The sequence below is a fragment of the Barbatula barbatula genome, assembly GCF_947034865.1.
Source record: "Barbatula barbatula genome assembly, chromosome: 15".
NCBI classification, from domain to species: Eukaryota; Metazoa; Chordata; class Actinopteri; order Cypriniformes; family Nemacheilidae; genus Barbatula; species Barbatula barbatula.
Genome location: NC_136778.1, coordinates 8,914,060 through 8,940,212, shown reverse-complemented (window position 1 = coordinate 8,940,212; position 26,153 = coordinate 8,914,060). Strand labels below are relative to the sequence as shown.

Here is a 26,153-nt window from a genome sequence, read left to right as displayed (position 1 = left end):
ATTAAATCTGCAACGTTCAGCGTGTTTCTTGTCATGGCCGCATAACAGAACAGGACAGCATACATCTTGGAGTTGCAAGTTTTTTACTCTTTTGTCACCCAGAAGTATAATATTTCCATTGAAATGCAAATAGAAATACCAAAGTGTAGTTTAAAGGTAACACATGCAGTTTCCGTCAAACTCAAATTAATATTGAAAACCGATAGAGTATTATTGCATTCTTTATATCTGCGAAGAGTATTTAGTTTGATCGCATTTATAAACATAAAAGATACTGCTTTACGATTATTTCCGAAAACAGTTCTCAGGGTGTGCAGTAGGCAGAACTAAATCATGGGCCCACAATACATCATTGTATAATCCCTGCATAACTGTGTTTATTCAACATAAATGTGTGTAGTTTATATTACGCATGTACGCAACGTTTGCCAACAATACACAGACATAAAACTCAGTTTCACTGACAGCGTGCAGTTCATGATGGCATCTTTAAGCACTGGGACCGCTCCATCTATCAGTTTCAAACTATCTGCAAATCCAGCGTTAAATCCAACGTTTACATAACATTCATCACCGAAATGGCATGAACAAACAAACACAGCTGAACATCCGTAACCCGAAAAAAGCACATTGATTTCCAAGCTCTTTCTCACGCTTTCGCTGATTGACGTGTATGCGTGCTTTTCTGGGAGAATTCTCCATTAAGGGACTACGAACACTTGTTAGTAAAACTAATTCATGTTCGAAAAAAAAACTTCCCAAACCTATAAGAAACCTGGCAGAGGGTATGGAGCGCAGAAATATGCATGAGAAGCCAGCATGTTTAACATTGTATAGAAGTCAGAATGCATGAAATAGGATGTTACCCCCGCTTACTGTAATGTAATGTAATGTCTGTGCCTATTCAGACATTTAGTGGTTTTACTGAAAAGACAGATATTAGGAGAGAGAGATGCTGTATTTGGTTAGTGTAGATGTAATAATTGCAACTCTTTGGAAAGGGGACAAAAATACACATTCACACACTTGGACATAATCTTGAAGAGGCCATTATCTGTTGAAAAGGAAACAGCCTCATCTGCCAAACCATTAGATGCCTTCTAGCTTTAAGTCCCCATTGCGTGCAGTGGTCATAAACAGCTGTTTATGTGTATACAATGAAATTACGACAGATTACACGGTTGAAGACCACTACTGTGTTTAATATGGCAAGCTATGAAAAATACTTTGCATATATAAAACATGTATATAAAAACATAATGTAATAAAAATACATTTTCAAAAGCTACAAGACACTTTGGGTGATAGTCACGCAAATCACAAGTGTCGCTATATATCTTCATATTTGCAAATGATTCCCTCAGTTTTCCAAAAACATTTGTGCATCCCTACTATGTTTACTTGAGATGAGCTTTTAATAGCTATAAACATGAAAGTGAGGCATGAATCTTATGTAAAATATTCTTCACTTGCGAAACAAATGCTCCAGTCAAATACTGACAGGCTACTACGTACTTTCACTGTCAGTATGCATTGGGGTTCTTAGTGAGCCTGCGATGGAATTGATTGAGGAATCTCTTCTGTGGGCTGCTACCTGGAATATTTCCACCTGATGAATGACTGGTGAGCTAAGCTTTTAAAGCAGGTCAACAGAAAGGATGATTTATTGTCTCTTGCTATTTGTTTTCCACATTTTTCATCATTGCTGTTATCGTAATGCTTATTTTAAGGGTGTGAGATAAGCCAGATTGATAGAACAAAAGGACTGTAGAGTAAGGTTAAAGGTGCATGCATACACTGTTCAATCATAAAATGACAGATCTCAGACTGAAAAAACACATTCACAAAGAGATTCACAGTGATTTACAGGCACCTGAGGTCAACATTGAAATGTGACAGGAGAAATAAAAACCTCTCTCTGCCTGAATAATTTAGTGGCTGCATTCTATCCACCACACAGAACTCTTAAAAGGATCCTTCTCGCTAAATGCAGTCTCATCTGTAAATTACTGTCTGCCCTTTTCCTGAGCTCATATCTTTACCTTTAACAAGCCAAGTGCAATTTCCACCCATTTACTGTAACTATTGATTATACAGTATACTGTACTGTATGTTGTGTGAAGATAGAGACGATATTCTATGATTTCTCTGGAAATATCCTACTTTCAATGGAATTTTGAGACAACTCAGATTAAGGATATTTCCCACCTCAAACTCTGAAATAACTCCAACTAAAACTGGGTTGAAAGTCTGACCTCTGAACTCGGAACAGATCAATCGACCCCAATTTCAGGGGGACGCGTCATTTCACGTCACGCAATGATGATTCCAGTTAGATTAGAGCAGCGCTACCTTATGTGAAAAAGTGAAGAAATTTAAAAGTATGAAGTGATAAGAAACAACGTCTTTTCTGCGAGTTGAATCAATAAATGTAAAATTCTAAAAAGTGCTCTTTAAGAGTGGAATGACTAGAATGTGAAGTGGGAAGTAAGACAATTAGAGGCCATCCACATGGAGACGGGTTTAACTGTATATGTAAAGATTTTGTATCGTATCTGCGTTTGTCTACACGGATCCGGCATTTTGGGAGCCTAAAAGCTATTTTATTAAACCAAGTCCCAGAGTAGATAAATCTGAAAACGCCACCCTTGCGTTTACGTGTGTACAGCTAATCCATACAGTTTATTTTCTTAAACGATCATATATAAGACATGATGTGTGGGGTGAACCTATATATATAATATAGTATAAATTGTTACTGTTACATAATGTTTTGGTCATACAAGCCACCTACTGTATAAAAGGCCCTGCTCCATGTCTAGGTCACAAACGAAATGTAAACAACTGTGACAATTTCTTGCTTCCTTTGATGCACACAAGATTCTCACAACACATTTTTAAATCATACTGAGATAACACGGATCATCAGGTTTATGTTTTTTTGAATGCATGCTGCCAAAGAGGGGGACTGACATATTAAATACTAGATTCATTTGCATCAACTGTCATTAAGCACGTGATGAACTGATAATAATATCAGTTGTAAGGACAATTTTCAACAGAACAAGTTCAAAAGTGCAGGGTTCTAAATATGCAGACGCTGGAGACAAAACGATGGCAGCAAAAGAAAGAAAAAGAACATTGACTTATCAAAGACTTTCACCACGGGCTTAAGGTGGAAGAACCGCTCATTTAAATAAAAGAAACGGCAGCAAAAGGTTTCTGCTGAGACAGACAAATAAATCCACATAAAAAATCTTGCTAGATAAAGCAGCGCTGGAAACTTTCATAAGAAACAATATCCAAAGGTTGTACTATAACCTTGAACCTATTCCACTGCCCAACACAATTATTGAGAAAGCTGTCAGTTTCTCATTTAATTCTGTACATTTTCAAGGGGCAGTGGACGTCACTGAAACAGACAACCTAGTGGCATATTGTCTCATAAATTATACTAGTAAGAAGATCCTTCATACAGTCAACGCTTTTCCTATTCCAAAGCGTGTACTGCTAGTAGCTATCAGTACATCTACTATTCCTCTGCAAGGAATTCCCAGCATGTGCTCATGTAACATAACAGAACAACTGAGATTGTTGTCACCTCCGGAAAGCCTGACTTGAGTCGCATATTGTATAGAACAAGCTCTCCACAGCCCAATGAACTCCCTCTCCCATAGTCTCTTCCCCGCTGTCTCTCTCAAACACGGTAATGATGCTTGCCCCTCGGGGCTTCACGTACTACCCTTAATGGGAAAATTCATCAAAGTCGGTCCTGTCTCCCTGCGCATCCAGGTTAATTGTGTCTGTTTACAAATTCACACACTATCCACTTCACTCCTATTGTTCCTTCTAAAGCACAGCTAAGCTGAAGAGGCACGTGCCAAGACTATAGAAAACTGTACATCCACTGCAACAGTGTGCAACAGAGCACAGCCAGCCATCACAGTGGGACATAGAGAGACGGAGAGATAGAAACGCAACTCTTTTCCAGGAAAGACTTCCATGCCATTACTCTTGACTGGTCGTTTGTAGCGACACAGGAGAACGCCGCTCTTGCTGTGAACTCTTGCTCAAGCCATGGGGACACTGGGCCTTTCTCCCATGTGCCTAGAGCATATTGTGAGCCATCTGGTGCCCATCTTCTGTCCCTGCTTGGTATAAGTGAACAGACCAGGAAGGGCAAGCTATCAATCACAGAAGCGGTACAATCATCCCATTACAGGTCAGTAGACTCCATCATATAGAAGTCTAATACTTGCCCTAAAATCATGCACCGACAGATGTAATCGATGGACTCTAGCCTTATATCTTCTCTCTGTGGAGGACATGTTTTTTATGCTTTCTGAAACGTTTCTTTACATTCAACATTTCTTTGTTTTCTAAATTCTCATGCAAAAATTCTTTTGACCTTTTTAATGTGCATTTCTATATCCCTCTCTGTAAAATATTATTAAAATGTCTTGACTCTTGCATGGGAACTTAGATCGGGCGCTCTCAATATCCTTCCCCAAGCAGTCATTATTCCAAACTAGATACTATATGTTTTGTCTATGGCAAACCACATCCACAGGAAGTACTAAAATGAATGGTTTACAGTAGTTCTCCCAAAATGACCCTTAAGTCGTTTGAAACCTGTATAGGGCTCTTTCTTCAATGGAAAACAAATAAAGATATTTTGAGAAATGTCTCTGTGGTTTTGTGTCCAATGTTGGTCAATCGGGGCCAATGTTGTATGGTTACCGACTGTGGTGAGGAAGGCGGGACGAGAGCCGTGACGCGGGACCGGTGCGCGCACAGCTGCTTGCACTTATCACTCACACCACCGGCCCCGCGTCACGGCTCTCGTCCCGCCTTCCTCACCACACCGACGTTCCCCTAAAATATTATGTTTTGTGTTCTGCAGAAGAATGAAAAGTCACACAGGTTTGGATTTACGCAATATTTTTCATTTTTGGGCGAACTGTCCCTTTGAAGATTTGAATAACCTTGCTATAGATGTTGGCACTTCCCTTGTCTTCTATAATGACTGTGCTGCTATATGTTTATGATTATATGATGAGTTTGGTTCCAAAATGAGATAACTCTGACTTTTTTTATTTATTGCGCGTTCCATTTAATATCAAATCAAACTGCAGTTGGTTTGTTTTGATTTGAACTAAAAAATACAGCTAACACAATAAAAACATGTTAACATGAGGTTGGGCTCAATGTCTATGTCAGCTTGAGTCGATTATCTTCACTCTGACAGAATCAAATAATTTGGCATCAAATATGCTACATCTGGATTTTCATAAAGACTTGGTTGGGCGACTGGGGGAGGTCCCAGCAAACTGGCCAAGCAGAAAGATGGCAAATGGCAAAATACAGCTAGCAGAGCTTCAGCTGAAAACTTGAGCAAAATGAGAAAATGGATTGTTATCAGGCTATCATGGGTCTGTGACTTCATAGACACGTCTTGTGCACTTACTGGAATTCTTATGAAATTCATAACTCACTGACAGTTAGCTTCTCCCTGGAGATGAGAATTCATCTTGAATACTCAACACAACCGAACAGAGCAAACGGACATGGCAAATGTCTTTCTGCTGTCGTAAACAACTTCTGACTTTAAATGCAAGCCAATCGAAAGCCGCGGATGAGCTAACAATCGTACGACTCTAAACGCATCACTTCGTGAAGGCACAGTTCAATTTTCTAAGCGTTTTCAAGCAGACACTTTTATGCAGATTCGGCAATTTTTTACAACCACTCAAAAAATATTCCATTAAAAAATATTGAGTCATGTCTTTTTCCTTACAGATACCGTGAAGGGAAAATATTTATATACAGTATGAAAAAGCTGAAAATTCAAGTATGAGATAACACAACAAGAACAACCACAAATAACAAAACTCATTCACATTCAAATCCAGTGCTGTTCAATATTTATGCATTTTCGTGTGTCCGTCCTGCCTTCATTGTATATGTATTTGCTGACCAAATTCCTTTTGCTCAGAATCATTGACTTGCCGACAAGAAATCAAAAGGCAATTCTCAACCAAATCAAATGGCAAAGCACTCAGAATTAATGTAGTGTTCCAGGGTCCCAGTCAATCAAAATAGTCTCCAGGGCTTAAACACACACACACACACACACACACACACACACTGTAGAGACAATTCATGTAATAGCTTTAAAGACAATGGGGTACCTTTCTGTAAGCAATCATGTTAGGAGAATCATCATCTGGGTCGGTTATGCCCACTGCTCCCTGGTCCTGTGAGATTTGCGCCATGGTCTCTGCGTCTCTCTTTCTTTCTGTATCTTTGGGGAAAAGTTCCAAAGAGAAAAGATTTCAGACATACAGCATAGACACCAGCATACCACTCACACAATGAGTTTAATGTCTACAGTTATTGGATGACGTGAGGGTGATAACAGAATTTTTATTGCTCGGCTTTTATAAACTATAAGGGTGTGACACGCAGGGTTGCCAAATCATGTTATACTGTAAAATGTAGGATATTTTGTACGTGTCTCTTTGTGGCAAGAAACAATATACTGTTAATATGATTTTTAAAAACACTTTAAAAGGAAACCACTTTCAGCAGCTCTTAATCAGAATTTCTTTAAACAAACAGGCTCACAAATAGTTAATAGATTGAAATTCACAAATCTGGCACAGTATGCTTTAATTTTGTCCATTTAATACATTTAAAAGATGACAATGTCAATGAATGTAAACTAGATTTCTTTCAACTTTGCGATTGATTAAAATGACAACAACAGCCCAACACATAAAACGCATAATGGGACTCAATCAATAAACTATTTTCGTTTTAAGTATTTCGTCCTAGTTTAGACTGGTCATTGGGCTTGTGACAAGGAAAACCCTAGTGCCACTCACGAGTCTTGAATAACACAAGGATGACTAATCACCATAATCAGATTTTCTCAACATGCACACACTAGGTCACGGCATTCACACCCTTTCTAATGGTCAGGGTGTCCGAGGCCTCTGCCGTTTAGTCAATAAACCAGTCTTGGGATGACAACGTTGTGGTCAATAAATGTATGTGGGTTGGGACACCCGAAGTCGCCTTAAATCAGTAAGTTCACAGGTCGGAAACACAATAGGACACAATAGGCTTTCCACACGGCTAATCAGTTGAGTCGCTTAGGAGGAGATTTATCCAGCACTCATAACAGATGCTGACACAGAGAGGACAACAGAGATGTTTTCTTTATTGCCAGATCGCCAGCCAACAGTGTTTGTAATTCAATTCAACGTCGAAAATAACAAAATAAACAACAAAAAAGCCAAATATCCGGCAACGGTCTCCGTGCCCTTTTTCGGTAACCTTGACTAGGTTGGGCACCTCCACGATGGCAACACGTTACAGCTGTTTGAGATCAACAGCGCACCCAAAGGTGAACGTGCTTTTAACGTGTGCGTGGGAACGATGTCGGCGCGCCGCATTGCACTACAAACATGTGCAATTATTAATAACAAAAAAGAAACAAACAAACAAACAAACAGCTGCTTTCAGCGCGCGATCCCCACAGGAACACCGGCCCCAATTCACACAGGACTCCACACACAGCGATGTCGAATATAGAGACAGACAAACCCCGTCACTGGAGAGACGCGCGCCAGCCTGAGTGCGCACACGCGAGCGCGCAGCGGGGAGCCAGATAAAAAGAGCGCGAGCACAGCCAAGGCAACGACAGGATGATTCACTTCAAACTCCTCAGAAAACTCGCCGAAGGTTTCTAGAAATGTCAAGTTTGTGGAGACCGACAGCTCACGGTACACGCGAACACACTTCCCTCTCACTCCACACAAGTGATGACTGGAAGAGCGCATTACCTTAGTAACGAAGTGCCGCCTCGTCCACTCCTCGAGCTCGATTTCACCTCCTTAGCAACAAGAAAAGAGCAGGTTCATGATCTAATTGGCTTTGAATGAGGCTGTGATGATGACGGGGTGAGGAGAATAGAAATCTATGAAGGACAAGAAGCTGTGCAGCGGTGGGATAGAAGAAGTGGCCGAGCCTCCTTCCACTCTGCCTCTCTCTCTCGCGCGCGCGCTAACTGGATCCCGGCGTGGGTGGTCGCTGCGTGGAGTGAAGTGTTCAGGTACAGTGTGAGGATCCTGGCATGTGTGCAGCTGAGTGTAAGAGTGTATCGGAGGAAGAGAGAGAGGGGATGAGGGAGGGAGAATAACACAGGGTGGGGGTTTGGGGTGGGTGGAGTGTCTGCCTCGATGTTATTTCTGAAAAGCAATTTTGAAACGTGTATTTATTACAGAAAGCTTGAGCAGGACATAAGACGGATGCAATGGAGGAACCGCATTGGTAGAAATGATGCTGATGGAACGAATGCGGTCACGTGGTTAGAAATATTCAATGGAGATATTCTGCACGTTTACAGGTTGCAGAATGAGGGCTATATATATATTACTATTGTACTTAATGACGATTAAAGCAAAACAAATATGGATTTACCTCCACGTCGTTCGAAACCTGCATATGACTATTCTGTGGAACGCAAAATGTTTTTTGAGAAATGTCTTGAGGGTTTTGTAGCCATACGATGGAAGTAGATAGGGTCCCAATGTTGTTGGGACATCAACTTTCTTTAAAATATCTTTTTTTATTGCAGAAGAAAGACATACAGGTTTGAAATGAAATGAGGGCGGGTAAATGATGACAGAATCTTCGTGTGAACTATCCCTCAAAGTAAATTGAAGTGCTATACACATTATTTCTCTATACATTTTTCACCAAGGTCCATTTTGGCCTTGCAGTCAAAGCTGCTTTGGGTAAGCCTCTGACAGATGTGTAAAATACATGTCGTGCAGAGCCTTTAGGCACATATGCGATAAATCCGGGCATACATTTTCGCAATAGGAATTGAAATGTGAACAAATATTCATTTTATGCCCTGAATTTGTCGCACATTTGTACCAAAAGGACTTAACTACACACACATTTCTCCCTTGGTACAGCAGCCTGTTCTTGAGAAAGCTTGCATGTCCACTTATGTAATCTGCTTCTATATTTGTTTGCACCATCCCCTCTTCCGTCATATGTACGCTGTATGCAAACATACACACCCACCCCCTCACACTTTTTTTGTAAAGTGGCTCTTAATTGGCATTGGCGTTGATATAAATCCATGGGGAATCCTGACGGAGAATCTTTCTCTCAGATTCTGATAAAAGTTGAAGGATGACTTCGAGAAAGAGAGTGCATCTCATATCTTCACAGAGTAAGTGGCCTGTGCATTCTCTCTCACTGGAACAAGTTAGTCTCTAATACAACTGGTATGCGAATATCTTTGTCAAATTCTTGAGCTGGGAGATGGTGTTGGACAAGAATGTTCTATTTCCAGTCGGCATGTTTGTAGAGAACTCTTTATCATATACCGATGACCAGATAGCAAGTACTCGGCTGTGTAGAGCAGCCAGGAAAAGGCTATCTATTAGTACCAGAAAGTGTCCTTTATCACATACTCTAACCAGCTCCTTTCTGAGCCCAGTGTCAACACCGCTCTTTCCCTTTTTGGGGCTCTCCAGCCAGCATGGTTGCAGTCCGGACGTACAAAATCGGCATCACAGAGCACAACAACTGTATTTACCAAAAAGTATAGCCTACTCTATGGTCATTTTCGAGCTATAATGTAATAATCTTGCATCATGCCGAGATTCAAAACATGGTTACTTCAAACAGCATTAGCACATGAATTCAAATGGCTACTTCCCTGAAATCAATACCATCAGAGGCCATTAGGAAGGAGTAATTGCTCATCACGTCTGAATCACAAATGTATTCGGGCGAACCACTCACTCAAAAAGGCATGTATACACATACACAGTTATAATGGACAGTGGCACATCGCAAACATCAGCACAAATTGACAGTATCTTGAACCCACCCATTCCAGGCTAGATTAATTATTCAGGCTACAGAGACATGCAAGAAATGTACAGAGGTGTTTGCCTGTGTCCAGTATAATTGCTTTGCGCTGAATATCATCTCACAAAATCATTAGTTTTCCATTTCACACGAACAGGAAATGATCTTCTGTTGAACTGCAGGATTCACACCTGGCAAAATGCAAACATTTTCCCATCGCTTGGACTGAACTAGAGGTTTTACTTTCATGAAAGTAAAGCGTTAGCTAATGTGTTGCAAGAAGGACATTACATTTATGTTCTTTCTTGCCAAAGAGACCCACCGAAAGGGCACATGGTGTGTAGGTAGCAATTATCAGAGCATGTAGCGAGTGACTCAAGTCAAGAGCTAAGGTTTGGCATTAAGTGGCCTTTAAAGTAATGTTAAAGAATACAGCCATACCTGTGTGTAAGTACAAATCACTGCTAACTTCTGAAACTTTAAATCCGTTATGCCTTAAATTCTTATTATTGGTCACCCTTTATGTTTATCACTGGGTTTTGCAAATATCGTACCAATAAAACGTATTAAAAAGTGCTTGTCAACTTTGATAACACAGTATTTGATCATTTAAAAAGTAGAGAATTTGGAAATCCAAGGTTTTGGAAGGAGGGCACGGAAATACTGGTACTTATTCAAATTAGTTTGCACATCTCAATTGATGCGATTCGCTTTTGTGGTAGTGACTGTTAAAGGTCCAGAGTATAAGAGTTTGTGGCATTTAGCGGCGAGGTTGCGAATTGCAACCAACGGCTCAGTTGACTCCTCCCTTTCTGAAGCACTATGGTGGATGATTGACAGAGAACTAAGATGTCAAATTTTCACTTCTTTGCTCTACAAAAAGTGTTTCCTAAATACATTCTCCTTTGGCAGTCTTTCCGTCTAGGGCTACTGTAGAAACAACATGGCGAACACCGCGGGTCCCCCGTGGAATATGTAGATAGAAATCGCTCATTCTAAGGTCATGAAAAAAAAAATTGCTCATGCTAAGGTAATAAAAACATAACGTTTCATTGTTGTTATGTTCATTATGGTCATAGATAGAAGGCAATCATCCAAGAAATTACGCACAACACCTTAAAGTTTAGGGGGTGGGGCTTCAATATTGCTCTTTTCTACTCATCATACATTTTTTACAAACTCTTACATATTTGCTACCTCATAAAACTGTTTAAAATTTCAGTGAGATCAGGCCGGTACTGCAGATTAGGCAGGTGTGTCAAATATTATTTGTGGAAGTGGGAAATGAGCACTTTTATACCGCCACTTTATAAGTTCTTCAGCTCATTCGTCACCTGGTTCTTCACTACAACTAGAACAAATAATACAGACGAGCTCAAGCTACTGACATCCGCACAGGCTTTTGACAGCATTAATAACAGCCGGCACTCATTGGAAGAGCTCTAAACCCTTTGCTCCAGCTACTTGTTCTACAACATATTTATTTCAAGTGCACTAAAATGCCCTGTTGCATTGTTTAACCCAAGTTTCAGCGCAGAGGACATAACACTTCAGTCTGGGTCAACACACTCAAGACTTCTTTATCCCCTTTTTCAATAGTCTGACACAGATAATAACAACATTGACATTTACTCACTCGAAAGATCACTGAAATATCAGTGAGGTCTTCCAACACATGCATGAAAAATCCATCAAGGTTATGAGACTTCACAAGTTTGGACCAGACTGCAGGAAAGAGATGCTCTTTGCACTCTGTTCCATGATAATATTAAGCATTAAGTACAAAGAGACAATATATAACATGGACCGCATTCAGCACGGACCCCGCTGAAGTTAAGCTCACAGCCTTGGCCATGGGAGGGTTAACGTCACAATCGGAAGGCAGATCACCAGGAGGACGTGAGGAGCCCTTGGCAATCCAACCCCGCTCTTCAACAGGCTTTGCTGATTACTTACTGCAAGGTGCAATTATCCTCGCTGTTACCGTGGCAAAAATCAGCCACTACCACAAAAGCACAACAACTGATGGAAAAGCAGAAAAAGACTGAAACAAGGGCAGAAAAATAAACACAAGGAGACATGGGATGACATTCAACTATGGCATTTAAAATAATTTATTGGCTCAGAAAGCAATGACGGATTACAGCTCAGTGAGCAGGCGGCAAGCGCGAGCGAGCAAGCCATTCCATTGGACCAGTATATGAAGAATTACAGCACCTCAAATCAAGTTTTTTTATTATTATTTATTTATGAAATCTTAATACTGTAATCACTGGAAATAGTCTCTTTTTAAACCTCTACACTTTACAAAGATGAAGAACAGAATATGTAAACAGTACGTTTCGTTTGTAATAATGCTCCTTTTAAAATGTGCACGTCATTAAAAACACAACTCTTAAAGTTTAGATGGGAGAATATATGGAATAACCTCTAGTGACACAATATAAAAGAGAAACGAGGAGGGAAAGCACATTCCCAGCCTTCTCTCTCTCTCTCTCTCTCTCTCTCTCTCTCTTTCGAAAAGGATGCATACATAAGAACAAGAAACAACATCAATAGCCATATGTTTATGCATGTCCATAAACCAATAGCAAGAGATTTATACAAAACAAAAAAACAGTGCAAAGAAACTGAATCAGGAAACTAAAAACCAAATTAGAAAATATAGAAGAAAGAGTGAATAAAAAAAACATTTACATTCCCACAGTCATCAATATTTACCTTAAACAAAACCATCTAGGCTGAGAATGTTCGAGAAATGAATACCAGAGGGGAGGTACGAGATGAGAGAATAAATAGCAGTCAAATATTCTGCAGTCAGAGAGTTTGATATTCTTACGCCCTCCTGACAGAGAGCAAAATTGGCAACAAAATTGAAAACCGAGTGGAAATGAAACGAATAATCTCTTATTCATCCGTGCACATTATTTTCTGTTTTGTGCAGCTCGTCCCCGTTTACAGGGAGCTTTGATTGAGGCAAAATGTTTAGCATTCTTTTCAATTCTCTGTTGGTATCAGGAGGCAATTTCTGAGACTCTTCTAATGATTCCTAGAACAGAATCGATTGTGGCTGCTCTCCGCTCACCGACTCGAATCGAAGTCACCTCCGGATCCACTGTGCAAATCTTCTTCATAATACGTAAAGAATCCAGAAATCGACTCTGACTCTACACTGAGATATTGGCTAGAGCTTGCTGAACAGTATAAACACGCCCCGCTAACCAGATCTATACGGTATACATGACTGTGTCGATGACAGAAGTAGAGCATAATGTTTGGTCTTTGATAGTTGACCTTTCTGCCACTACATTCAGCCGAGATTCTGACAACAAGAGCAAAGTGCTGTAACGGGGTGTGAGATTACAGGGCGCCTGTTCAACGTTATTGATCTCAGGCAGTGAACCGGGCTCTTAACTAAACCATCCCTCTGGTTGCTTCCTCATCCTGGTTCCATCACTTATGATGCAATGATGGCCACATGGGGGAAATATAAATCATATGGCACCCGAGCATTGACTACATGTACGCGTTACGCAAGCAAGCCATTGCTTTTTTCAGGACAGCTTGGTCTCCTATAGATTGAGACGCACCTCTGAAAATGCTTCTTTCTCTGAAAAAACTTTTTTCTTTTTAAATATCCCTTTTCTCAGAAAGGCACCTTCCTCTTATCCCTGATATTAAACCCAATACTCGTGTGTCTCCTTTGTACAGCGTATCCTCTTGTCTAAATGCAAGGTTTTCAACACTACTGTCTGTATGGGTGTCTGTATAGGCAACGTGGAAACAAACTGGAATAGATTAGAAAAGTCACTTTTCACCACTAGATGGCACTAAAGCAATACAACAGCAGACTAGGGCACCACAACTTGCACAACAAAAGATGCTGCAGCTCAGGCAGAACTCTACTAAAAATGAAAACAAATAAGTGACATCCTCTCGCAAGTTAAATGATATTCACAGATGTCTGTTGTACAGCACGCATAGAGAATTTTACCTATTTATAACATAAATGAAATAACTGAACTGTTCCCGAAAAATATGTCCTTTAATTCTACATTGGTGACTGTTGAGTCCTCAGCATTCGTACCGCAGACTTGAGATGTAAAGTTGCTTGAAAAGAATCAAGGCAGGATATTGCCAGCCGTTTTAAGTCTTGCACATTTCAATCTTTAATACAAGGATATCGACTCCCAGCTATTGCTTTAATTGATGTTGAGATGTAACATCACAACACAACACAATTATTGACTTCATTATGATCAAATCACTTCATGCCACCTCAGAAAAACGGTCAAATCCTTCTTTTGAAATGCAAGTGTTATTCAACAGCAGGGCAACGCATAGAGTTCGCAGATGGATTCGTCAGAGCATGCGGACAAGCGATCGAAATCTGTTCAGGGAAAAAGCACAAACTCCAAAACTACAACGACTTAAGTTCACGGGGCGAAATAAGAGGATGTTGAAATATGGTCTTGCAACAGAGTCGTCACGGTTTCATTGTATTGTCTTCTGATTGCTTGCTGAATCAATGGATGGGGCACTGTCCAGATGACTAAAACAGGATGTCGGGGTTGTCAGTCGTAAGTAGGGCGCAGGAGAAACAAGAATGGACCGGGCTGGATGCCGAGGCAGCCATGACAGTCAGTTGCGAGTAACTCTTGCAGCTTTTTCTAATGATGTCCCGAGGGATCTAGAGGAACTCATTAGGAAAAGAGAGCTCTCCCCTGACTTTAAGCCGTGTCAGTGTCGGTTACTATCAAGAGAGTTTGAAATGTTCGTGTGAATATCAAAATGTTGAATTGTGAATGGACAATTCGAAAGGATGGCAGGGAGCGAGTCCCATATCTATCTGGTCCTCGGAAAGTCCATCGATCTGGCCTGTCTTCTGGAGATGCTTCAGTTCAGATCGATGGTGTTAAAGACCCACTCTGTGAACTTCTTCAGCTTGGCAGCAGAGTTCTGTGACTCCTCCTGCAGTCTTTGATTGTCTTCCCAAAGCCTTTTAATTTGTGCTTGCAGTTTCAATTTCTCTTCTCTTTCCTGAAGAAAAAGACAAAACACGAGAGACTGAGAAACATGATGGAGCTCACATAAGCGCGAATACACAACATACAGTAAATAAACCAGCACAACTTCATACAGATTAATAAAACGAACAAACAAAAGTAGAGAATTGTTTTTATGGAATACAAGGAATGGCATGCTAATAACATTTAGTCATTTAGCAGACGCTTTTATCCAAAGCGACTTACAGATGAGGAAACATTGGAAGCAATTATAACAACATAGGCAACAAAACACATAAGTGCATCAAAACTAGTCCATTAAAGCCTAGCACAGTATACAAAGCTAAGAATAGTGCTTTGCTAAGAATAGATATAACCGCTTTGTGGTTCTGTTTTACATTTAGTCATTTAGCAAACGCTTTTATCCAAAACGCCTTTCAAATGAGGTAAACAATGGAAGCAATTGGAACAACAGAAGTACAACAAAAGCATAAGTGCAATAGAACTGGGCTCATGTAGCCTAAGACATGTGTTTTTTGTTTGTTTTTTGATAGAAAAGAGACAGAAGTCAAAACTGATCGGTCAGGTGCTGACAGAAGAGATGTGTTTTCAGACCATTCTTAAAGATGGCTACATACAAATGTGGAACCGATCCGATTTTCTCTCGTAGCGTTGTTTAATTCTTCATTGAATCAGTTCCGGAGTATTGCTTTATACTTTCTATAGAGCTTCAATAGAGTCCAGAGAACTTTTTATTTTTATTCACATACATCATAAGTCATATATACGTCTTAAAAAAGATCATGATTAACGATTTCATTCGGTTTCTAGATATTCTGTTGGTTGTATTATTTAGTGTGTACTAGTGTCGTGTTTTTGAAGTGTTGTTCCCAGACTGCTGACCCCATTACATTTCCATATCACTACTCCACATTCTTTCTTTCCTAGTAATGGCAGTTTCACACGCTTTTACGGCACTTAAACTGGGGCGCAAGGATGTAATTCTACACATATATCTGTTGAAAGACTGAAAATGGGAACCATGCTGTAAGCTAAACACATTATACTGACATGTACATATGGTAACTGTGGAAAAAGTAAAGTTATTGACAATGAACTGTTGAATTATTGAACATAAATCCTTTGTCGTGGCCGCATTGCCACCTCAGGAATGCATTAGTTTTCAATAATTCAACGCTCCGTCATAAAATATTTCTGCCTTGTTTAAGCATCCGAACCCGGATAATGACATTATTCAGAATAGCAATATCAAGTTCTCACCTTCTTTAAGTCCTCTTGCAACATCTTCACCAAAGCCTCCAGCTGAGAAACCTTCCCACCGTAGCTTGTAGGCACATCACTAACAAAGAAGAAGACACAAAACTTGTTTATTATTATATGGCTGCTGTAAATAAGAGACAATATTGATTTGCTCTTCTGTCAGTTTGCTGTACTGTCAAGTGAGAAGCTGCAGAATGTACCTGGGTGACAGTCTGGAATGGGGCACATGCTGAAGCTCGAGGTGTTGAGGACTCAGAGAACTTGACTGACTGACGTCCTGGGAACTAAACACATACCCTCTTTGGACTTGGAGGAGAATGGGAAGAGAGAACGATGCAGGGAGAGAGAGAGAGATAATGTGATGGAGACAACCATAGAGTTTATAAATACCAGTGCTGAAGGCAGTATTAACTGTATGATAAGCAGAGCCCCAAACTTAACACAACCATGCGTTCCAAACCACAGCCATCAGTCTTCAGGGGACATTTCAATCGAAATATTCAGCATATTAGGTGATTACTGTAAACCTTTAGTTTCACCTTAAAGTTAACAGAAATACAGGAGACGGACATGTGGATTGGAGCATAAAGCTGTGATAGAACTTGGGAGAAGATGAGAAGAGAACTGGGCTCACTGCGCTGTGGTCTTCTCTCACCCTCGAAAGCATTAGCAGCGTCCACGAGGTGTGTCCAGTCCATGCCGCTTTCTGTGTCCGTGTCTGGGAGGGGCAGGAGACCCAGCTCAGGGGGAGGCAGCCTCTTTCGTTCGTGTAGGTCTGCTAGAGAGGTGTCAGACGCTGAGAAGTCACCTATCACACAGCCAATGAGAAAACATGAGGTGGCGCGTGTGTGCGTGCACGTGTGTGAATATTAAGCATGTTGAGTGTGGATTTTACACAACATAACAGACATGTTTAGGAAACACTGTCATATTAAGAGACAGATCACTTAAAAACCGACATTCTTTAGCCACATGTTCCAAACTTGCTTTAATGCTCTCCTTTACATTTTGGTACTTATATATTAGATGTAGCTTTGACCCAGTGATGAACATCTTGCTCACCATGCATCTTGATTCCCATTTTGTAGGAGGGTCTGCGCAACGGAGCACCACGAGTGGTCGGAGATCGTGGAAGCGTGGAGCAGCTAAAGAGCACGTCACTGGCCAGAGCCTGCTCCAGAACCGAGTCTCCCAGAGACGGCAGCCTTTGACCACGATATATACTCTCATCAGACAGGGTGCGATGCAAAGAACGCCGCCCTGAGCTTGCTGCACTTGAGGAGGATGTCTGCAGAGACGAGGAGAGAGGTGGCTGGTGACTAATCGGTCAGAATCGGGCAGATGCATGTGTAAAACTTTGTGATCGATCAGAAAAAAGCAAAAGCGCACAGACTCCAAAAACGGAAACAACATCACTACGGGATTAACACATTGGTTCTAATGTGTGGCCTTTAAAATCACGTACCTTCTCCTTATGCTGTTTGGATGGAGGACTGTCCAGTGTGATGTGTATCTTGCGGTCCTCTTCCACTGTGGACTTACACATGGCTTGAGGAGAGTGCAGATCTCGAAGAGAAGGTCTGGACTGAGGTGATCCGACATCCGGTCCCTCACCTGGAGTTCTCCTGAAGAAAGGATCAAAAAAGGAGCATAAGTACACTGTTTAGATTAAAACATCAAATCCTTGACCGCACACATTTTAATATGTCCATATGAAGAATGTTCCAAAAAGGGTTTTTAAAACAGTGTTTTTTTTTTATTCCGCGTTACAACTAATATCGATCAAACTGCAGTTGCTTTGTTTTGATTTAAGCCATAACTAAAAAAATACAGCGAACTCACACAATAAAAAACATGATTTTTGAATATCTCATCTCTCTGTTATCTCATCAAACTCTTTAATATATACACCGTGAATATATTAGGGATTAAATTGTATCAATTTAAAACAAAATAAACTCTGATATGGTGAGGAATTTGATACAAGTTCTATCAAATACACATTTTTTAATATAAAAATGAAGCCATAATCAGAATCAGGCATTCCAGAAACGTTCAGCCACACTGTTGTACTCTATCTTTCCAGAGGGTGGCGTACATGTATCAGTTGAAAAGATCCACAGGAAAACAGCAGCAAAAAAATCTTTTGACTATACAATAATACCTCAGAAGAGGAAAAACTGATTTTTGCCACCATGGAGCCAATAGGACTAGGATAGATTTAACTGTCTATAAAAACACACCGCTTCTGTACTTATCCTGCAGGATTACAGCTGCTCAGCATGCTGAGACTGCTGTCCTGCACTTATCTTTTCAAAAATCTCGAAATTTCAAAATTCCGGATCTGCTCACATATCTCGCAGCCATCCGTCACCCCCACAGCCGAGCTCCCACACTTACTTTCGCGTGTCTCCGAAGTCCACCGAGTTGATGGTGCTGCCGGGTTTCCTCCAGCCAATCAGGTACTTGCTAGTGGCGCCCTGGCGAGGGTAGAAACTCTTGGGACCGGGTGACACAGAGCTCTGGGAGGAGGATGAGGAGGGGGAGGTGGCAGAGGAAGACTCTTCACGCGGGGAGCTGTGGCTGGAGCTCATGACCGCAGGGCTGACGGAATGACGTGTGCTGAGGAAGGGCCAGAAAAACATGTCTAGACTGTTTCATGATACAAATGCCTTATAGAAGGAGCACATCTGAAAAGTATTTGCGCTCGGAAGACATCTGATACAGCAAAGGTTCTACAGTGACTATGGCAAATAAAAGCAACCTGCAAACCACATAGGAATGCATTGCTAACATTTGCATTTCCAACTGTAGGGTTTGTTAAGATCCGCATTTTCTAATCTCATCAGCAATGACAGAACTACACTTTAATTTTTTATTTTTTTTAAATACTACAAGTATAAACTTTTTAATCATTAGTTCTTGAGTGCATGTACAATTTTTGTACGTCCTACTTTAAATGTCATGCTACATGACCAAGTCCCCACAGGATTTTGCAGACATTTTTTGTTATTTCTGCTGGGAATTTTTTTTTTATTTTGCATCGGCTTTATTCAAACTTTGCCACTAAATATAAAATAACTAAGACTTAAAACATCTACAAATCTGAACTTCTATACAAACAATTGATAAATATACAGATACCACTGTTCCATTTTGATATAGTTGAATTGAATTAGCTTTTGCTTTTAGTTAGCAATGTGCTTTTGTCAATTTATTATTTATTTTTGTTTTTTTATAAGACTATACAAGTTTATTTGTTTTTATTTCAATGTTATAGCAGTTTTTATTTATTTTCAGTTCATCATTTTAGTGCCTCAAACTTATTTCAGTTTATTGCTGAGGCAGCATTCCAGCATGTTTTGTTAAGGTTTTATATTTTAAGTAAATATTTAGGCAGATACATTTTTTTATCGTTTTAGTAAACTATAATAACCCTGCTTGATAGTATACCTTGAGAAGGAGGCCATATCGCTCAGACTGTAGGAACTGCCATCCCGGACCAGCAGGTGAGTTGGTGGGCTGCGAGTAGTGGGTGGGGGCGCATCAGCAGGGGACACTTGAGACTCTGCGATGGGCGGGGATCTCTCAAGCACCCTCCGACCCCCCTCTGTAGGGCTGTGCCAGGGTGAAGGTGCCCTCTCCCTAGCCCCAGAAGCTCCCACAGCCAGCAGAGAACTAGAACTCCCATGAGCAGGTCCGTACGATGTGGCATCAATCCCACTGTCTGCCGAAGCTCCCTGCAGGTAACCACCACCCAGACCGTTGGGCTCTGAGTCCGGCTGGTCTCCATGTACACCACCACTGAGATCATACCACTTATCATCACTGTGACCCCCACTAGAGGCGGTACTGGAGAGCGTGTTACTGCTGGAGTGGGAATACGGACCTTCCTGATAGGGATAGAAAATAGACATTGAGAAGGTATTCAAAAACAATTATATAAAGAAACTTGAGAAACGTTAAGACGTTGAGAACCTCACCTGGCTGCCTTTTTTGGGAGAAAGGTGAATGACTTGCTCCTGCCTCTGAATGCGTGGGCCACCTGAGTATGAGGAGCCTGATTTTGTGACCGGGGCATCTACAGCTGGGGGAAGTGGAGATCATGTTCATGGCATTAGACAATGGGACAAACAGACAGTCTTTAAAAGATAAAAAGTGACAGAAGAGATGAAGCAGACAAACTCGAGACTCATTTATACAAGAAATACCATAAACAGAGGAAAGTATAAGATCTGCTCTCACTCGCACCGGTGTATGAGTCAGTATTGATAATACCTTCTTATGAGATAATGCCTTTTAGAAGTTTTCACAGACAATTAGATTTCAAAAGAATCTGATCAGATCACAACTGTAGGTCTGGGGCATTCAAAGCCACTTTCCTTCCAGGATATTGACTGTAAAAGAAACTATTGTGTAATTGCCCGCCATTACGTAACCAAAATAGATAGCACAAGCAATTAAAAAGAACGGACTGCAGGAGAAAAGCAGAGAGAGAGGTACATAGAATACATAGAGGACAGAATGACCAAAATGTTATGTATTTGCATGGAGAGAACATCTATCTAAACATAGTGCATTCAAGGTCATACATCTGAACAATTCGTGTGTTTCCAAGAAATCAAACCAATTAACTTGGTGGTGATCGTGCCATTTCCTACAGGAAAGAGGAACAAACTGATACTGAAATCTTTGGATGACACTAACAGTGTCGTAGTTCACACAGACCAAAGGCTTGGGTCATAAGACATAAAAACACACTATAAGACATGAAAGAAAGTCGGCCATTTCCTTCCATGCAACTATGAGAGCCACTTCAGCATTGCTTTGTGAAAGGGGGGCAAATTCTTTGTGCAAAGACTCCCCTTCCTCTTGCCACCTCACTTCCTGCCCGTACTCTTTTTCCGCCTTCAAAGCCTCATACACATTTGCGTAGGAATATCTTTTGTGGCTTTCTAAAGTTATTTTCTGTGGATTCCGCGTTAACATTTTCTACATTTGACAGATATAACCCCGTGAGTTGACTTTGATAAAAGCCACACCAAAGACAAAACCGTCACAGTACTGACCCCCTCACGCATAACAAACGACTGCAATCATGTGAGAGGAGTATAATTCTAGGCTGCGGTAACATTTACAGCACAGGTCATAAGGTTTACTGTGTCGAATGGCTCAGATGTGTTTTGTGTGGGCTGGAACCTGCTATTACTGTCCGAGATTCAGAAAGAGAGCAGGTCACGTGGTGAAGGTCAGAGAGAGTGTGGAGGTGGGCCGCTCAACCACAAGACCCAGAGGCTAAAAACGGTGTGATGATTTACTGAGAAATATACAAAAGAATGAACATAAATGGAGGGAAAGTAGAAGACAGACACACAAGCTCTGTTCTAAAACCTAGTGAGCAGCCTATGTAGGCATCATACTTTAAGTGCGCTCTTGACACAAAGGCCAGATAGAGGTGGATGAAGAGAGGAAAAAATAAAAAATATTTATTTCTATTAATATAGAATAAAATGTTATAATATTTCATTTTTATATAAAAATGTTATACATTTTAATAGAAATATATAACATGAAAATTTTATTTGAACCCATTTATATTAATAATATTAACAGCTATATTTTATTCAAGAGTAAAAATGCAAATAAAACAGTGTAAATGTTAAATTTCACCCAACATTAGTGTGTGCAATTCATTCGTTGTTAGACAGCTCTCAGGAATATTTGATTCTGGTAGGTCAGTTGTTGCAATATTCTGAGGGATGGTATTGCCTGATAACTAAATTATTATTAATATCCTAATTAATAACATTTATATCACAAATAATTCAACAAAATAGCATGTTTTACATTGCATAGTGTCACTATCGGTCACTTATGAGGTTCCATTATGGTTATAATGCTGATCTAATAGGTAGGAAGTTGGGGTGTAACGAATCGATACATCGATATGGATCAATGTATCGATTCATTTTCCAACGGTGCGATGCATCAATGCTTCAATAAAATATCGATACGAGTTACCGTTATTTTGACAGTCTCCGTGTCCCCATTCCTGACTTACCATCCGTATAAGTGTTTTTTTGTTAGTTCAGTTTTCACTGGATTAATTTTGATGTGGAGCGTTGTCACAGAAACAATCCTGACCACCACGGCTGCAGCTTCTCGGTGACCCACTGTTTCCCATTCATTCCTAATTTGTCTAAGTTAGCAACACTTTCACTAGTTTTCGTGACTTTTGTTCAGTATAGACAAACTTAGCGCGTTTTTGGATATACTGTAGCTTTCATTCAATGGGATATTGTCGGCAATAATACTGCACTGTGCGCGCAAGGTCTCACTTTCCCAGAGCAGGGATCATCTCTCAGTGTCTAACTTTCTACTCTGCGAGGTGATAAGCCAAAGCCACTAGATGTTAAGCCTACAAAAAGCATAACGTCCCTGGCGTTGGGAAAGGGGTCCTGATATAGTATTGCATCTCTCTTTAATAAGAGTATCTCTGGAGAAGCATGTTTGATATATAAATATGAAACAGACAATATGTACACGAGAACGGCTTTATTGGGCAATATGGTGTATTAAAATATGTTTGATTATTTTAATCTGCTGGAATTGCAAACATGTCTGAGGTATCGGAAAATATCAAATCGCTGGCGGAGAATATCAATACGCCATCGTATCATGATGAACTGTCCGGGTTACACCCCTAGTAGGCAGTAGGCATCCCTGGTTTTAAAACGAATAGACAGATAGCAAAGCGACTGCTGCATAACGTTCAGCCCCAGAAGCAGAATAGGAACATTTCTGTCAAAAGCAGGAGACATGTGGAGAGGCAAAGGCAATGGAGAGAGGAAGAGAAGCAAGAAAAATACGCAGAAATGGGGGTGGCTGTGACTCACAGCAGACTTGGACCTTGAAAAGTGAGATGAGAGGAGGAGGGGTGCTGGAGGCACAAAGCCCTGCTTACACAACCGTACCAGCAGGAAAGAGAAGGTATTTGAGTCTTCGTTTGAACCCGTACGGCCTGCTGTTCAGAGGCACCGTCTATGTTTTCTGCCATTCACTGGACACAGCTTACTTTTCAAAGGTTACGCTTGATCTATCGAACGCTCCGGGGTTGACCACAGTTATACAAGAGAAAAGTATTCAAGGGAGGGAAGTATCGGATGATCGGCTTGGTGAGAAGACTGAACCGAAGTGTGGCGCACCAAAAAAAGAAAGCTGTCATAGCCAGGTGGAAATATAGGACAAGAAACAGTAGTCTGCTGTACAAGATGTCAACAAGCACCTTGAGAAGAACAATGCACTTCATACGCTTCAATGTCTTTGTTTGCAAACTCACAGATATCTTTTAAAGAATGTGTTAAACCATGAGTCTTCAACCGAGGGTCCGCAAATTACGTTTCACTCACAGGAAACTTTTTGTTAAAAATGTGACGCATGGGTACAGAAATATTACAACCAATGTTGTCTTTAAGCTGGGGACGTGCAGACCCATTGAAACTCCGACCAAAACATCCATTCAAGCAGATGTGATAGAAGAAAAGCTACATCTGCATCATAAAAACCGGTAGGGTCTAAATCAAAGAAGTACCTATGTCTTTCTTTCAAAACTTTAGGTTTAGAATCAGTGCATTCTGTAAATTCAGAGTACGCATAATGTAATGTCTATTAACATAATATTGCTGTGACAATAAGGGTTGTTTCTATTTAAATATCTGTTTACACATTTAGTATAAGGGGGTCCCTGCTCCCTGCATCTTTCATCTAAGGGTTTCTTGCCCCCAAATACGTTGAAGACCCCTGTGTTAAACTCTTCTTGGGTCAAAACAATGCTTTGCTTTTTTACATTTTGAGTAGGTGTTTTATCTATTGACAGCCCTAATTTATTAACATTTTACCTTCACCACAATATGATTCTATTGTTAACCCACTTAAAATAATGTAAAATGTAGTATGCTGAATTGTTTAATATAGTAAAAAGTAGTGTCATATGGTATATTATAGCAATTATACTATAGTAAATATGAATGTATACTACAGCTGATCAATTTATTATAGTGGTTATAATATACTATACATTACAGTAATGATCAAAAACACTGTAGTATGTAGGACTTTCACTACGGTTTACTACAGTATATCATGTAGGAGTGCACATAATTGATGTTAAACTAAAATATATCTTTATTCTATTAATACAGCAGCAGAAAATGTTTTAGTTAAATTATCTAGGAACTATTTATAGGATTTCCTGTTTAGTTCAAATTATCATTTTCCCTTTACTCTGTGAACTGCTTGCAATATTTCTCCTAAATGTCAAATAGCAATTTTATTTGCAGATAATGATTTGAATTTCTCAGACATCAAATACTGCACAGAAAACATCTTCATATTCACTTCAAAGCAATACAACAGTAATATTTGTATGTTGTAATATTGCTGTATGTTTTTTACAATAAAGACAACAAAGAATATGAAGGACTTTAAGTTTTTGGTATATTCTGGGAGACTAACACCCCTCTCCTATGCAGTACAGCAAATCTATAATTGTACAATTAATGATATTAGTAGTTGACAAATACAATTCCATTTCAGTGTTTTGAAAGTGCTTGTGTGGTTTTGAACCCAAACATTCAAAGAATCGCTTCATTCCTCAGTTCAGTTTTTGAACCCTCACTGCTGCCATTTTCCTTTTTATTCATTCTCCTGTTCGATCATTGATTCAGTTTACAGCCTTGTTTAGCTCATTCATTCGTTCATTCATTCATTCATGTAGTGCTTCTTCGTTGATCGCCTTCTGTCCTCACTTCCATACATATTCCATTCACCCCCATTTCTTTAATAATTGATGACTCATGGAGTGTGCACCGACCTGATGGTGGCCTGTCGGAACTGTCCTCCACTCTGGGCCAGCTGGGGGTCGACTTGCCGCTGCTCCCTCCTTCCGCTACCATTTGCCGCTCCGGCGGGAGTGGAGAGTGCCTGTTGTGCACAAATCTATAAAATGAACATAAACGCACACGCTGTGAATTGCATGCAACAGTTGTGGTCGATGATGCAGGCATCTTGTCATTAAAAGCTCTCTGAGAACGAACAAAGCAATGAGATGAGTGGGTGATAAAGAAATGAACACTGCGTCCCAAACAGTCTTGTCACGTGTACTTGGGAAGCAGTGAGCACAACCGGGTAACGAAGAGGCGTCGAACAGTGATAGTAGGTGAAACGCAGTTTTTTTGTAAAGCCTCACCCCTCAGGCATGGACTTCTGCCTCCAGTGAGCGGAACTGCCCGAGCCCGTGTCACTGGAGCAGGAGAGGTTACTAGGAGAGCTGCGGTTGTGTGGCGAGCGGCCCAGCATGAGGGAGGAACTCAGGGCATAGTTCTCAGAACCCGGAGACATCCTGAGAGAGGTAGAGAGAGAACCAAAGAAACACACACAGGTACGGATAAACGGAGGGGCATGTGAACACTGACAGGGAAAACAAGCAGGGGAAGAGCAACTTAACCATCACAAACTCCACTACATAGAGGGGGACATTTTAACATACCTTTTGGAGTCCAGAGGTCGCCCGTCGCTGGACACGCTGCGGGGAATGGCAGCCGCTCGTTCGGGTCGTTCGGCGGAGAGGGTCTTGCCCATGCTGGCACCCAGGCTGACGGCACGGTTCGGGGTTCCGCTGTGACTCTGGGGCGAGGCGGTGAGAGATTGTTGTGGGCTGGATGAAGTTCGTTGCCATTTGTTGTTATTGTTCCGGAAAGGAAACTTGTATTCAAATGAGCCGCTCTCATTACTGCCCTTGTATTCCACAACTGGCATGCGGTGCAGTTCAGAACATCCCCTGCAAGGACAGCAATTTAATAGTTAGCCGTACCTATATTTTATTTCTTAAAGCTTTGGATAGTAAGGAATACTTTAAAATGATCAAATAAAATAGAGTAAAACTGTAATTCCTAACATGGCTTTCTA

At 40.6% G+C, this 26,153-nt stretch overlaps 2 protein-coding genes across 3 annotated transcripts in view; both read right to left on the bottom strand.

Moving 5' to 3' along the window:
- rgs6 (regulator of G protein signaling 6) overlaps positions 1–8,158 on the bottom strand; it is a 52,439-nt gene extending 44,281 nt beyond the window's left edge. The window contains exons 1-2 of the mRNA XM_079475547.1: positions 7,851–8,158; positions 6,192–6,304 (exon numbers count right to left, since the gene is read on the bottom strand). Of these exons, the coding sequence (XP_079331673.1) occupies positions 6,192–6,275 (84 nt within the window). The 5' untranslated portion in view covers positions 6,276–6,304; positions 7,851–8,158. The remainder of the gene's footprint in view (positions 1–6,191; positions 6,305–7,850) is intronic.
- Positions 8,159–12,149: 3,991 nt separating this feature from the next.
- sipa1l1 (signal-induced proliferation-associated 1 like 1) overlaps positions 12,150–26,153 on the bottom strand; it is a 30,224-nt gene continuing 16,220 nt past the window's right edge. Inside the window, exons 9-20 of one of the 2 annotated variants that reach the window (XM_079475542.1) lie at positions 25,735–26,025; positions 25,435–25,587; positions 25,060–25,184; positions 20,171–20,274; positions 19,641–20,080; positions 18,588–18,809; positions 17,653–17,812; positions 17,250–17,475; positions 16,822–16,995; positions 16,388–16,493; positions 16,188–16,266; positions 12,150–14,940 (exon numbers count right to left, since the gene is read on the bottom strand). In XM_079475542.1, coding sequence (XP_079331668.1) covers positions 14,797–14,940; positions 16,188–16,266; positions 16,388–16,493; positions 16,822–16,995; positions 17,250–17,475; positions 17,653–17,812; positions 18,588–18,809; positions 19,641–20,080; positions 20,171–20,274; positions 25,060–25,184; positions 25,435–25,587; positions 25,735–26,025 — 2,224 coding nt within the window. In that variant the 3' untranslated portion in view covers positions 12,150–14,796. The remainder of the gene's footprint in view (positions 14,941–16,187; positions 16,267–16,387; positions 16,494–16,821; positions 16,996–17,249; positions 17,476–17,652; positions 17,813–18,587; positions 18,810–19,640; positions 20,081–20,170; positions 20,275–25,059; positions 25,185–25,434; positions 25,588–25,734; positions 26,026–26,153) is intronic. The other variant, XM_079475543.1, reaches the window with a different exon arrangement.